Below are 14,080 nucleotides of genomic sequence, written 5' to 3'. Positions count from 1 at the left end.
CCCCAATCCAGCACTCTGCCTGCTCCTTCTTGTATCCAACCCTCCAAAAGGCAGGGACAAGGGACAGAAGACCATGTGCAAGGCCTGGAGGAAGTGGGTCAGCACAGGCCTGTGAACAAGCCAGGCCAGTCTTGGCGGCCCAAGTGGAGCTCACCTCTCCCTCCCCTCTCCTCTCCTCCCCTTGCCCTCAAAATAGCTCCCTGAGCTGCCAGGCCAAGACCCTCCCATTGCAGGGGAGGCGGGGCGTGCTGCCCAGAGCCAGGCTTTAAATCCCCTTGAGGCTGGGGAGCTCCACTCCTTGGCTGGAGGTAGTGCTGAGGCCGCCATCCCCTCCACTGTCAGTCCAGTCCGGCCCGCCCTCCTGCAGCCATGTCCCGGCCCCTGTCAGACCAAGAGAAAAGAAAGCAAATCAGTGTGCGTGGCCTGGCCGGCGTGGAGAACGTGACTGAGCTGAAAAAGAACTTCAACCGGCACCTGCATTTCACACTCGTAAAGGACCGCAATGTGGCCACCCCACGAGACTACTACTTTGCTCTGGCCCATACCGTGCGCGACCACCTCGTGGGGCGCTGGATCCGCACGCAGCAGCACTACTATGAGAAGGACCCCAAGGTGCTGCTGGGGAGCCTGGGGTGGGGGTATGGGCTGAAGGCGCTGCCAGGGATTTAGCGATCTTGACTTAAGTGGCTGCCCCTCGTCACTCTAGGTTCTTGGGGTTGGAGAATCCAGGGGTGCCAGGCACAAGGGGTGCTGGGACAATCTGAGGGAGAAACCTGGGGCAGGAGTGGGGGTCAGGGAGCTCAGAGCAGGTGGGCTGGCTGCAAAGGGTCAGTGCCCACTTGGAGAAGGTTGGAGGGGGTGCTGGTGGGCAGGACGGTGCCTGCGGCCTGGCTGGGTCCAGGTGGAAGGACACGTCAGTTGCTGCATGTATGCGCGGTGTGCCTGTGCAGCAGGCGGGGCTGGGGCAGCTGGGGCGGCAGAGATCAAGTGTCCGGTGGGGTCACTGGTAAATGTCAGCAACCTGACACGCCTCGGTGGGGAGTGGGGGAGGGGCGGGCAGACAGGGCCCGGGAGGGGACCCAGGAAACCGGGAGACCAGGCACTGGCAGCATCCTAGTTTCTGGTGCCTCTGGGTCTCCTTGGGATTGAGGCTTGAGGGCCAAGGGGAACTGGACAGTGCAAGGATGGGAGGTGACAGTCTCTAGCCCAGTCTCTAGCCATTGTGTGACCTTGAGCAAATGATTTTTTTCTCTGGGCCTTGGCCTTGCCCTCCTGGGGAGCTCTTGGAGGAGCTTCCGCATGTCCTGGCATCCTGCTGGGCTGTGCGGGGGTGTGTGTGCAGGGGGAAGGGGTGCCCACTCTCCCGAGTACCTCAGTCCCTGAAGTGGGTATGGCCAGCGCTATTTCCCAGATGAGGAGACTGAGGCCAAAGAGAGTGATTTGTCCAAAGTCAGAGGAAAGCTGAGACCAGAACCTTACCTGTTGGGCCCCAAAGCCTGAGACAGGGAGAAACAAATTGGGGACAGGGATGGGACTGCTGAGCAGGGCAGGCGGGCCAGAGGTCCAGGCGTGGCTGGGCCTGGCTGAGTGTTGGTGTGTGGCCCTGACCCCATTCCCTGCCCATCCGTCTCTCTGGGCAGAGGATCTACTACCTGTCTTTAGAGTTCTATATGGGACGGACACTACAGAACACCATGGTGAACCTGGCCTTAGAGAATGCCTGTGACGAGGCCACCTACCAGGTGTGTGGGGGGTGGGGCAAGCCGTGGGGACTGGGGGATTCCACTGCTGACACTTGACCCTGACCACTGTCACCCTCACCCCTCCAGCTGGGCCTGGACATGGAGGAGCTGGAGGAAATTGAGGAGGATGCGGGGCTGGGCAACGGGGGCCTGGGCCGGCTGGCAGGTAAGCAGACAGGGCCGTGAGGGTGGAGTGGGCCGATGGGGTCCTCCTTGCTGGGTCCCTGACAGCCACCTCCCTGCACACCCCCAGCCTGCTTTCTCGACTCCATGGCAACACTGGGCCTGGCCGCCTACGGCTACGGGATTCGCTACGAGTTTGGGATTTTTAACCAGAAGATCTCCGGGGGCTGGCAGGTGAGCAGCCTTGGCTCTAACCTTGTGGGGTCTAGTCAGGATGGGGAAGACCCTCACTTGTTTATCATCTCTGGAAAGGTCCGAAACAGACCCCCAAGCTCTGTGGAAAGCATCCTTGCTCCCCACCCCCCGACCCAAAGCCAGCTGGTGCCCCTGAAACAGGTGGTCCATGTCCCACTCGATAGCCCAGCAGACCAGGGGCCCACCTCAGAGCTCCTAACTTATACTTGGTGTAGGGTACACTGGCCCACGGCCCCCGCCCTGCCCCACCGTGCACTGTGAGTGCCTGCACTGATACTGCTGGCCTTTCTCCCTGACCTGCCTTGGGTGCAGATGGAGGAGGCTGATGACTGGCTTCGCTACGGCAACCCCTGGGAGAAGGCCCGGCCCGAGTTCATGCTACCTGTGCACTTCTACGGCCATGTGGAGCACACCAGCCAGGGTGCCAAGTGGGTGGACACACAGGTGAGGATGAAGCTGGGGGTCAGGGGAGCCCAGAGAAGGGGAGGGAAGAGAAGGAAGCCCAGAGAGGAAGCAGGACCCAGTGTATTTTACACCTGAGGATGCTGAGGCTCAGAGAGGTTAAGTGACTTACTCAAAGTCACACAGCTGAAGCCAGGAGAGACTGGAGACAGGGACACAGGGGAGCCAGCCTAAGTGCAGAGTCTGGAAGGGGAGAGAGGCTGCCCTGCTCCCCCAGTGTCTCCCCATGACCTGGCTCTACTCCACACCATGAGATTTATCAAAGGACCATCTTGGCGACTTGAGTCTGCCCTGAACATCTCGACAGCAGCAGCCCAGAAAGGGGGACAGGAGAAAACTGGGGGCTTCCGAAAGGAATTCACTCATCACACAGCAAGTTAGAGGGATCCTAAAACCAAACCAAATCTAGACACAGTGGCTCATGCCCGTAATCCCAGCACTTTAGAAGGCCGAGGCGACAGTATGGCTTGAGTTCAGGATTTCAAGACCAGCCTGGGCAACATAGAGAGACCCTGTCTCTACAAAAAATAAAAAAAATAGACTGGGGCAGTGGGTCATACCTGTAATCCAAGCACTTTGGGAGGCCAAGGTGAGCAGATTGCTTGAGCTCAGGAGTTCGAGACCAGCCTGGACAAGAGGGCGAAACCCTGTCTACAAAAAATACAAAAATTAGCCAGGTGTGATGGTGTGCGCCTGTAGTCCCAGCTACTCGGGTGGCCGAAGTGGGAGAATTGCTTGAGCCGAGGAGCCTGGGTGACAGATCCAGACCTTGTCTCAAAAAAAAAATTAAAAAATTAGCCAGGGTGCTGGTGCATGCCTGTAGTCCCAGCTACTCTGAGGCTTCAGTGGGAGGATCACTTGAGTCCAGGATTTAAAGGCTGCAGTGAGCTATGATTGTACAACTGCACTCCAGCCAGCCTGTGTGACAGAGTGAGACTGTTTCAAAAAGCAAAAAGACCAAAAACTGAAAACCTTAAAACCAAACCAGGTGTACAAATCCCAGTTTAGGCCGGGCGTAGTGGCTCACACCTGTAATCTCAGCACTTTGGGAGGCCAAGGCAGGTGGATCACCTGAGGTCAGGAGTTCAAGACCAGCCTGACCAATATGATGAAACCCAGTCTCTACTAAAAACACAAAAACATTAGCCGGGCATGGTGGCATGTGCCTGTAATCCCAGCCACTCAGGAGGCTGAAGCCAGAGAATCGCTTGAATCCGGGCGGTGGAGGTTGCAGTGAGCCAAGATAGTGCCACTGCACTCCAGCCTGGGTAACAGAGTGAGGTCCCATCTCAAAAACAAACAAACAAAAAACAAATCCCAGTTCAGGCAATCTTCCTGCTGAAGCTTCAGGTCATCAGCCCCCAGATGGGCTGCAGATAAACCACTAGGCTTTCAGAACTGAGCATTTGTTTGCTGTCCTCCAGGTTAAGATGCAGTGGGGGCTGCTGGCAGTCCATGCCAGGTGCACGTGGCAACTGGCACAAGTGGCTGTGGCTGGAAGGCAGGAGACCTGGCTCCCTCTGGTGCTGCCAGCCTGGCTGTGTGCTCGGGGATGGGTCCCTTCCCTCTCTCTATGTCAGCTCCCACCCTGCACCAATCAGGGTGACTGAATGTGGGGAGGGAGGGCGATGCCCCTTAAAAGGGCTCGCTTGGAGGAGTGAATGTACCCCTGGCACCGTGATAGCAGACAATTATTGATGTTTGCTAGTTATGGAAGGCGGGGCAGAATTAGTCACCGTGAATTAGCCCTGTGGTCAACCAGACATGAGACCTTTGGATGGACTTGACCTCTGGGACCCCTTCAGCCTGGCCCTGGGTTCCCCCAGCCCTCTCATGAGTCCACAGTGTCCTCTAGCTTTTGCTCAGGCCAGGCTGGCCAGCCCAGCCCCCATTGCTGCAGAGTGGTCGCCAACAGAGCCCCTCCTGGGTTCCGGGCTTATCACCTGCCTTCTTCCATTTTCCTCACCACCGTCTGCCCAGGCAGGGCTTGTGGGTGTCGGGGAGGTGTTGAGGGTGTCTTTGCTCTAGATGCGGTCCAGAGAGACTATGGGGTTTGCTCATGGTTACCCAGCTCATCGATGCTAGACAAGGACAAGAGCCTGGGTCTGCAGAGTGCAGGGATAAAGCCTTGAGTCCCAGCCCTGAGGGGAGGGAGGCAATTGCCAGGGCTGGCCAGCTCCTGACAGGATTGCCCCCCGCAGGTGGTACTGGCCATGCCCTACGATACGCCCGTGCCTGGCTATCGCAACAATGTTGTCAACACCATGCGCCTCTGGTCTGCCAAGGCTCCCAATGACTTCAACCTCAAGGACTGTGAGTTCATCCACTGGTAGCCAGCAACCCCAGCTTGCCCGCCGGCCACACCCAGCGCAGGCCTTACCCTGTCCCCACTTTCGTCCCTCAGTCAATGTCGGTGGCTACATCCAGGCTGTGTTGGACCGAAACCTGGCGGAGAACATCTCTCGTGTCCTGTACCCCAATGATAATGTGCGTCACCCCCTGGGCTGGGGGCTGGAAGCCTGAGTCCTTGGCAGCAGGGGTCAGGGAGAGCTGGGGAAGGACACTTGCTGGTGCCCTAGTCACACCCAGGGCATATTGCTGGCCTTGTGCATCCTGTGCCCCCACCTCAAGTCTTTTGAGTGCAAGGACACCTGAGTCCTGAGGAAACTGGGTTAGCGAAGGGCACTTTGGAGGGGCTGTTCCCTGGCGACACCCACAACACACTCGGTTCTTGTACCCCTCTTCCTGACACTGTCTCTCGCCACTAGTTCTTGGTGGAGGAAAGGCCCCTGGGTCCCAGAGAGGGGGCCGGCTCAGGGCTCAGGGGTCCCGGTATGGGTGGGAGTCCCTCCTGGCCACACCCACCGCAGCTTTAGGCCATGCCCCCACCGCCCTGACTCACGCTGCCTCATGCTGTCCCCAGTTCTTCGAGGGGAAGGAGCTGCGGCTGAAGCAGGAGTATTTCGTGGTGGCTGCCACCCTCCAGGACATCATCCGTCGCTTCAAGTCTTCCAAGTTCGGCTGCCGTGATCCCGTGCGCACGAACTTCGATGCCTTCCCAGATAAGGTACCATGCGCGTGGAGGGCGACTCTGTGACCGGACAGTGTGTGCCAGGCCTCTCCCTCCAGCCTCGGCCTGCCTGCCCCATGTAATAGATAAGGGAGTGGAGACTGGGAGTGTGGGAGGGTCAGTTGTTCAGGATCCACAATCCACAGGCTCATAACCTGGGCTTCCCTCCTCCTCCCGCCCTACTCCCCCCATTCCTCCCACCCCCATGAGCACCGGCCTGCCTCTGCCCACAGCCCAGTCACAGAACCGTGCTGGGCTCTCTGGGGGCCTCCAAATGGCATAGGGCAGTGACCATAGCATGGAATGTGGTTTGGAGCCCAGACTGACCCCTCCCCCTACCCCAGGTGGCCATCCAGCTCAATGACACCCACCCCTCCCTGGCCATCCCCGAGCTGATGAGGATCCTGGTGGACCTGGAGCGGATGGACTGGGACAAGGTGGGCTTCAGGGCCCCTCTGCCCCATCTGATGCTCTCCGCTTCAGGGTTCCCTTCCCAGTTTGGGAGCGTGGGAGGATATGAGTGGAGTGAAGGGATTGGAGCCCGAGGCCAGAGGGACTGTCCTGGAACCTGGCACTGCAGTGGGGGGGCCCACTGGGATGCGTAGTGTGTGAGGAGACCCACTGGGCTGAGGTCAGCATCCTGACTGCCCACCCCGTGTGCCAGGCGTGGGATGTGACAGTGAGGACCTGTGCCTACACCAACCACACGGTGCTGCCCGAGGCCCTGGAGCGCTGGCCGGTGCACCTCTTGGAGACGCTGCTGCCGCGGCACCTCCAGATCATCTACGAGATCAACCAGCGCTTCCTCAACGTGAGTCCGGAGGCTTGGGGGATGGTGTGGGGGTGAGGGGGGACACCCAGTCTGGGCCTGGGAGTCGGGGCGTCCAGCCAGGGCCCTGAGACGCCGGGGCAGTGGGGGCACTGGGCAGAGCTCTGGGGGTGTGGGGCTGGGGACTGGGGATGGGGGTTCATGGGTCTGGTTCTAGCTCTGGGCTCTCTGGGCACAGCGGGTGGCGGCCGCATTCCCAGGGGACGTAGACCGGCTGCGGCGCATGTCGCTGGTGGAGGAGGGCGCGGTGAAGCGCATCAACATGGCACACCTGTGCATCGCGGGGTCGCACGCCGTCAACGGCGTGGCGCACATCCACTCCGAGATCCTCAAGAAGACCATGTGAGCCCCGCTTTCCAGATCCCGCCCCTCTCTAGGCCCCACCCACTCCACGCCTCTGTCACACAGAAGCCCCGCCCTTCACCGACCACTCTCTGGTCTCTGGGACCTGGCACCTTTCACAGGTGGCGTCATTCTTACAAGCACAGCAGCCCCTTCCAGTGCTGCCCTGTCCTGAGATGACCCCTCTTACACACAGCATCCCCAACCTTCCCCAGGTCTGCATTCCCTGCCCCAGGACCCTTTCAGCAAGACACCAGGGTAGGGGCCCCAGGGCAGAGGCCTTCATTGTACAGGGGTGAGTGGTGACCCTCGTCCAACCTCATCCTGCAGCTTCAAAGACTTCTATGAGCTGGAGCCTCATAAGTTCCAGAATAAGACCAACGGCATCACCCCTCGGCGCTGGCTGGTTCTGTGTAACCCCGGGCTGGCAGAGGTCATTGCTGAGGTGAGAGGCCACTGTACGGCCAGTAGAGTCAACATGGGTCCCTGCAGGGATCAGCTGGGTATGGTCGTGTAGGTGGTTCACTGCATCAGGGCCAGTAGAGTCAACATGGGTCCCTGCAGGGATCGGCTGGGTATGGTCGTGTAGGTGGTTCACTGCATCAGGGCTCCCAGCCGAAGGCTGAAATCCCTCCTGCACTGTGTTCCCCAAGCCTCGCATCCGCCTGGAGGAGGGACACCATCTTATTTGCATGAGGGTGCTCTGTGTGCTAATGGAGGCCCTGGCTGTGGAGGTGAACACAGCAGAGGTCACAGTCTAATGGAGGGAGTCATCCATGGGTCACATCTGAAGTGAGCCTGGAAGGGGGCAGATATCTGGTAGGGAAGGTGCAAGGTCATGCTGGCGTTAGGAAAAGGCCAAGAAGCCAGGAAGGCCTGCTGGGGTCAGGTGGGGTCAGCCATCAGAGCTCAAGGACGGGAGGGGAGGAAGGTGCATGGATGCCCCGTGCCCCATCTGGGCGGCTGGAGGAGGAGAGGCTGGGAGGGCCCCCAGAGCAGCCTGCTGGGTGAAGGGGGCTTGGCTGACCTGGAAAGGGCCCCTTCTGTGTTGGGAGGAGGGAGGACATGGGGATGGGCTTGGCTGAGAGCCGTCTTCCCATAGCGCATCGGGGAGGACTTCATCTCCGACCTGGACCAGCTGCGCAAACTGCTCTCCTTTGTGGATGATGAAGCTTTCATTCGGGATGTGGCCAAAGTGAAGCAGGTGGGGAGAGCTGCAATGTGGGACAGCTGTGCTGTGTGGTGAGTGCTGGAGGGGCCAGATGTCTGGGTCAGGCGTGGCAAATAGAGCTCATCTCTCCTGCCAGCCCAGGCCGTTGGTGGAAGTTGCCTGGAGTCTGTGGTGGGAAGGCATCATCTGACCTCACATGAACAGTGCTGACATTGATTAGCAATGTCTGCCCTGGTACGGGGGTGGACAGAAGTAGCCAGTGAGCCTCCTGGTAGCCATCCTCCTGGGGCTGACTGAATGGAGTGTGGACTGTAGGATTTCCTGAGGCTGTGGCCTGTTGGTGAGCCCTTCCCCGTCTCTGCCTCCAGGAAAACAAGTTGAAGTTTGCTGCCTACCTAGAGAGGGAATACAAAGTCCACATCAACCCCAACTCACTCTTCGACATCCAGGTGAAGCGGATTCACGAATATAAACGACAGCTCCTCAACTGCCTCCATGTCATCACCCTGTACAACCGTGAGTGGCAGCCACTCTACCCCGTCTCTCAGTGCTCCCCCGTGTTCCTGCGGCATAGTACATGTTGCCCAACCAACATCTCCTTTGGACTTGGGACTACTCTTGGGACATGGAATTATCCCCATTTCACAGATGGGCAAACTGAGGCTAAGAGAGCATAGCAAGTGATTGTTCGAGTCAGGCCTACTGTGTCCCAGCCCAGCCTCTGTCAGGAGCTACTACCCAGAGGGAAAGGTAGGCCCACTGGATCCCTCTCGTTTCTCCACAGGCATCAAGAGGGAGCCCAATAAGTTTTTTGTGCCTCGGACTGTGATGATTGGAGGGAAGGTGAGACGCCAGGCTCCAGCCCTGGGCTCCCGTCCTTTGATATATCCAGGTTGAGGTCAGCCCAGCTGAGTTGCAGGATAGGGGGTGGGGGGCCAGGCAGTAGAGCTGACCCCAGACTTTGTCCCCTCAGGCTGCACCTGGGTACCACATGGCCAAGATGATCATCAAACTCGTCACAGCCATCGGGGATGTGGTCAACCATGACCCGGCAGTGGGTGACCGCCTCCGTGTCATCTTCCTGGAGAACTACCGAGTCTCACTGGCCGAGAAAGGTGGGTGCTGCCAACAGGGACCCTAGGGAGGCTCTGACTAGTTCAGTCTCAGGAAGAGGTATCAGTCGTCTCTTCCTGGGATACTTGTACTTGAAAGAAGAATCTGGAGAGGGCAATGCTTAAACCATGAGGAGGCCGGGCGCAGTGGCCCATGCCTGTAATCCCAGCACTTTGGGAGGCCAAGGTGGGTGGATCACCTGAGGTCAGGAGTTCGAGACCAGCCTGGCCAACATGGTGAAACCCTGTCTCTACTAAAAATACAAAAATTAGCCAGGCGTGATGGCAGGTGCCTATAATCCCAGCTACTTGGGAGGCTGAAGCAGGAGAATCACTTGAACCTGGGAGGCGGAGGTTGCAGTGAGCCGAGATCACACCATTGCACTTCAGCCTGGGCAAGAAAAGCAAAACTCCGTCTCAAAAAACAAAACAAGAGGAAACAAAACAAAGCAAAAACCCCATGAGGATGCCCTCTAATGGTGGAATTTCAGGCAGTACAGGGTGAAATTATCTTCAAATCTGCAACGGAGGTGGGGAAATGCAGGTTGGACCTAGATGGTCAAGAATCAACAAGAGGTAGAGGGCAGTGGGGGTGCGGTGTGAGAGGGAGGCTTGGCTGGTGAAGACTGGGAGTTTGGGGTGGGGCGACTCTGAGTCCAGCTATGCCTGGGGCCAGCCTAATCTGAGAGTCCCCAGCTGGTGTGAGGGTCTTCCCTGAGTTGACTTGTCCCCCTGCTGCCACCCCACAGTGATCCCAGCTGCAGACCTCTCTGAGCAGATCTCCACTGCGGGCACTGAAGCCTCAGGCACCGGCAACATGAAGTTCATGCTCAACGGGGCTCTGACCATTGGCACCATGGACGGGGCCAATGTGGAGATGGCAGAAGAGGCGGGAGAGGAAAACTTCTTCATCTTTGGCATGCGGGTGGAGGATGTGGATAAGCTTGACCAAAGAGGGTATGGGGGTCAGGGTTCACGGGCAAAAGACACCCAGGTGTTGCTGCTGGAGAGTGGTGCTGGGAGCAAGCGGCACATCTGGAAAGACTGGTCCAGGCCCAGCAAGGTCTTGGTCATGGCCAGCAGGATTCTGGGAAACTTTAGAGGGCGCTTACAGCAAATAAGGTTAATGAAATTGGAAAAGAAAGAAGTAATATAGAACTGAAGGAAAAGGAAGAGAATATTATATCAACCCTAAGAGATAATATTGTTTGGGAAATGGAAGTAAAAAAATCCTTGCTCTACGCCGGGTGCGGTGGCTCAACGCCTGTAATCCCAGCACTTTGGGAGGCCAAGGCCGGTGGATCACAAGGTCAAGAGATCGAGACCATCCTGGCTAACACGGTGAAACCCCATCTCTACTAAAAATACAAAAAACTAGCCGGGTGTGTTGGCAGGCGCTTGTAGTCCCAGCTGATCGGGAGGCTGAGGCAGGAGAATGGTGTGAATCCAGGAGGTGGAGCTTGCAGTGAGCCGAGATCGCGCCACTGCGCTCCAGCCTGGGTAACAGAGTGAGACTCTGCCTCAAAAAAAAAAAAAAAAAAAAAAAAAAATCCTTGCTCCCTGGAAGCCATGGGCAAAAGGGAAATATGGGCACAGTAGTTACAAGGGGCCTATGGTCAGAAACAGTTCTTCAGAGGAGACATTATCCTGGCATTACATTAAAAAATTTTATTTTATTTTATTTTAATTTATTTTTTTTTTTTTGAGACGGAGTCTTGCTCTGTCACCCAGGCTGGAGTGCAGTGGCACAATCTTGGCTCACTGCAAGCTCCGCCTCCCGGGTTCACGCCATTCTCCTGCCTCAGCCTCCCGAGTAGCTGGGACTACAGGCACCTGCTGCCACGCCCGCCTAATTTTTTGTATTTTTAGTAGAAACGGGGTTTCACCGTGTTAGCCAGGATGGTCTCGATCTGCTGACCTCGTGATCTGCCTGCCTCAGCCTCCCAAAGTGCTGGGATTACAGGTGTGAGCCACCGTGTCCGGCCTATTTATTTTTTTTGAGATGGAGTTTTGCTGTTGTTGCCCAGGCTGGAGTGCAATGGCGCGATCTTGGTTCACCGCAACCTCCACTGCCCGGGTACAAGCGATTCTCCTGCCTCAGCCTCCTGAGTAGCTGGGATTACAGGTACCCACCACCATGCCCAGCTAATTTTTGTATTTTTAGTAGAGACAGGGTTTCATCATTTTGGCCAGGATGGTCTCTATCTCCTGACTTCAGGTGATCCACCCTCCTCGGCCTCCCAAGTGCTGGGCTTACAGGGGTGAGCCACTGCGCCTGGCCTATTTATTTTTATTTTTTTGAGATAGAGTCACTCTGTCACCCAGGCTGGAGTGCAATGGCATGATTTTGGCTCACTGCAACCTCTGCCTCCCAGGTTCAAGTGATTCTCTCACCTCAGCCTCCCGAGTAGCTGGGATTACAGGCACCCACCATCACGCCCAGGTAATTTTTGTATTTTTGTAGAGATGGGGTTTCATCATGTTGGCCAGGCTGGTCTTGAACTCCTGACCTCAAGTAATCCACCCGCCTCGGCCTCCCAAAGTGCTGGGTTTACAGGCGTGAGCTACCGCGCCCTGCTTGAATCCTGATATCTTAGCATTGGAGAGAGATTTTCCATGTTATTAGTCTTCAAAAATATTTTAAATGTTTGTATAATATTCCATCCTATGAGCATGTCACAACTTATTTAATCAATTCCATATGGCCGGACACTAAGGTTGATTTCCGGTTTGTTAAATATTACTGTGATGAGCAACCTTTTAATGTCTACGTCCACATCTGATGATTTTCTTAAGATAATTATCAGAGGGGTGATATTTCTGAGTTAAAAAGTATGAGTTCTTAAGGCTCTTGATACAGATTGCCAAACTGCTTTCCAGAAAGTTTCTCCCAGTTTACACTCCCACAACAGCTTCCCAGAGTTGGCATTAAACACTGAAAGGAGTGTCTCCTGTGAGGCTTCACTAGAAAGCTGGCTGTCCCATGGGCAGGAGGGAGCTGTGAGATGTTGTGAGCATGGTCCCGCATGCTCAGAATGAGGCCTGGAAGAACCCTCTGGCTGCAGGATGGAGACAGTGCTGGAGGGGGCAGGTGGGGGACCACTGTGGGGGCTGACACCATAATGCAGGGAGAGTCGCCTGAGAGTCGCATGAGGGACTAGAGAGTCGCACGAGGGATTAGAGATTTTGTGGGGAGCGCTGGTTTCTGGTTGGAAGGGTTAGGTTTTGAGACTGGCCTGTGGAGTGCTTTGAGCCGTGGTGGGGGCGCTGAGGGTCAGCTGAAGGGTTATCTTTTTTTTTTTTTTTTTGAGATGGAGTCTTGCTCTGTTGCCCAGGCTGGAGTGCAGTGGCATGATCTCGGTTCACTGCAACCTCCGCCTCCTGGGTTCAAGTGATTCTTCCACCTCAGCCTCCCGAGGAGCTGGGATTACAGGCACACGACACCACGCCCGGCTACTTTTTGTATTTTTTTAGAGACTGGGTTTCACCATGTTGGCCAGGTTGGTCTTGAACTCCTGACCTCCTCAGATGATCCGCCCACCTCGGCCTCCCAGAGTGCTGGGATTACAGGTGTGAGCCACCATGCCTGGCCCAGTTGAAGGGTTGTACCTGTTAGCTGCTCTTGCTGCCCGAGCGCAAGGCCGGATATGGACTTGGGCTACTGGAGGAGAAAAGCCATTTTGGAGCAAACAAACTGGTTAAGAGACAGCAGTGGCGTGTGGGAGAAAAGAGCTTGTTCGGGGGCCTTGGCTCTAACACTTGGCTTTCTGTATCCTCCGGGCCTCAGTTTCTTCATTCACAAAGGAGGGATGAAAAGCTGAGCAGAGAAGGGGAGTTGCAGGGAGGCCCTGCAGGGGTGATGTGGCAGCCCTGGGGAGCAGCAGGCTGGGCCTGGGTTTTGACCCTGGGGCATGGGACTTCTCAGCTTTTCTCTGGAAGAGGAGCCAGGAACCCCTTTCTGGGGAGCTGACCGCAGCTCTGTCCTGGCAGGTACAATGCCCAGGAGTACTACGATCGCATTCCTGAGCTTCGGCAGGTCATTGAGCAGCTGAGCAGTGGCTTCTTCTCCCCCAAACAGCCCGACCTGTTCAAGGACATTGTCAATATGCTCATGCACCATGACCGGTGAGCTGGTTGGCCCAGGAATCACTCAGGTGGGGCCGCGGGGCGGATTGAGGCTTAGGTGTGTGGTGGGGAAGCCGGACGGGGGTGCTGGTAGTTGGAGCCAGGCGCCTTTGGAAGCAGCATGACCCTCTAGGTCCCCGGCTGTCCACTGGGACAGGGCAGGCTTGGCCCTTGACCTCATAGAACTTATCCTAGCCCCCTAAAGGAATAGCACATGCCTATCCTTTCCCCTCCAGGTTTAAAGTCTTCGCAGATTATGAAGACTACATTAAATGCCAGGAGAAAGTCAGCGCCTTGTACAAGGTGAGGGGTCCTGGGCCAGGGGTTGGCAGGGCTTTGGTGGCCCTGGTTGGGATGAGGCAGAAGGTGGAGATCCTGCCAGCAGAGTGAACCAGAGCTTCCCTTTGACCTGCAGAACCCAAGAGAGTGGACGCGGATGGTGATCCGGAACATAGCCACCTCTGGCAAGTTCTCCAGTGACCGCACCATTGCCCAGTATGCCCGGGAGATCTGGGGTGTGGAGCCTTCCCGCCAGCGCCTGCCAGCCCCGGATGAGGCCATCTGAGCCTCCAGACCAGACCCCAAACCAGCCCTTGAGTCTGTCACACTCTCTTGGGCCAGCTCCAGCACCTCATGCAGAGGGTGGGGTACTGGAGTTAGATCTCTAAGCCCCTCCTGGAACCCTCATTTTCCCCACTCTCAATGTCCCAGTGTCCAGCGTGACTAAGGACACGGGCCCCCTTCCGTCCTCGGGCTCCCAGTCCCCTCCTATTTATGGGGTCTGACCAACTGCACCCACTCCCCAATAAATTCATTCTCCTTGGGAGCCTCCTTACTCCTCTTTGTTGG

The 14,080-nt window shown here is 56.8% G+C and overlaps 1 protein-coding gene across 1 annotated transcript; it reads left to right on the top strand.

Annotated features, from left to right (window-relative positions):
• Window positions 1–259: 259 nt before the first annotated feature.
• PYGM (glycogen phosphorylase, muscle associated) lies at window positions 260–14,066 on the top strand. Its single transcript, XM_031015876.3, has 20 exons — window positions 260–612; window positions 1,641–1,742; window positions 1,830–1,908; window positions 1,996–2,099; window positions 2,433–2,564; window positions 4,784–4,895; window positions 4,987–5,069; window positions 5,506–5,649; window positions 5,997–6,089; window positions 6,317–6,463; window positions 6,660–6,823; window positions 7,154–7,268; window positions 7,926–8,027; window positions 8,363–8,510; window positions 8,779–8,837; window positions 8,968–9,109; window positions 9,856–10,063; window positions 13,097–13,231; window positions 13,468–13,534; window positions 13,647–14,066. The coding sequence occupies exons 1-20, from the start codon at window positions 370–372 to the stop codon at window positions 13,794–13,796; spliced, it is 2,529 nt and encodes an 842-aa protein (XP_030871736.1). The 5' UTR covers window positions 260–369; the 3' UTR covers window positions 13,797–14,066.
• Window positions 14,067–14,080: the final 14 nt, after the last annotated feature.

Source organism: Gorilla gorilla, chromosome 9 (genome assembly GCF_029281585.2).
Source record: "Gorilla gorilla gorilla isolate KB3781 chromosome 9, NHGRI_mGorGor1-v2.1_pri, whole genome shotgun sequence".
Taxonomy (NCBI): Eukaryota; Metazoa; Chordata; class Mammalia; order Primates; family Hominidae; genus Gorilla; species Gorilla gorilla.
This window is presented reverse-complemented; position numbering and strand designations above follow the sequence as displayed.

Bases quoted from the DNA above. Each gene is read 5' to 3' on its own strand.
- PYGM (XM_031015876.3), top strand. From the start codon at position 370: ATGTCCCGGCCCCTGTCAGACCAAGAGAAAAGAAAGCAAATCAGTGTG. The intron at 5,070-5,505 runs GTGCGTCACCCC...TGCTGTCCCCAG, and splicing joins TCCTGTACCCCAATGATAAT to TTCTTCGAGGGGAAGGAGCT. The intron at 6,824-7,153 runs GTGAGCCCCGCT...CTCATCCTGCAG, and splicing joins GAGATCCTCAAGAAGACCAT to CTTCAAAGACTTCTATGAGC.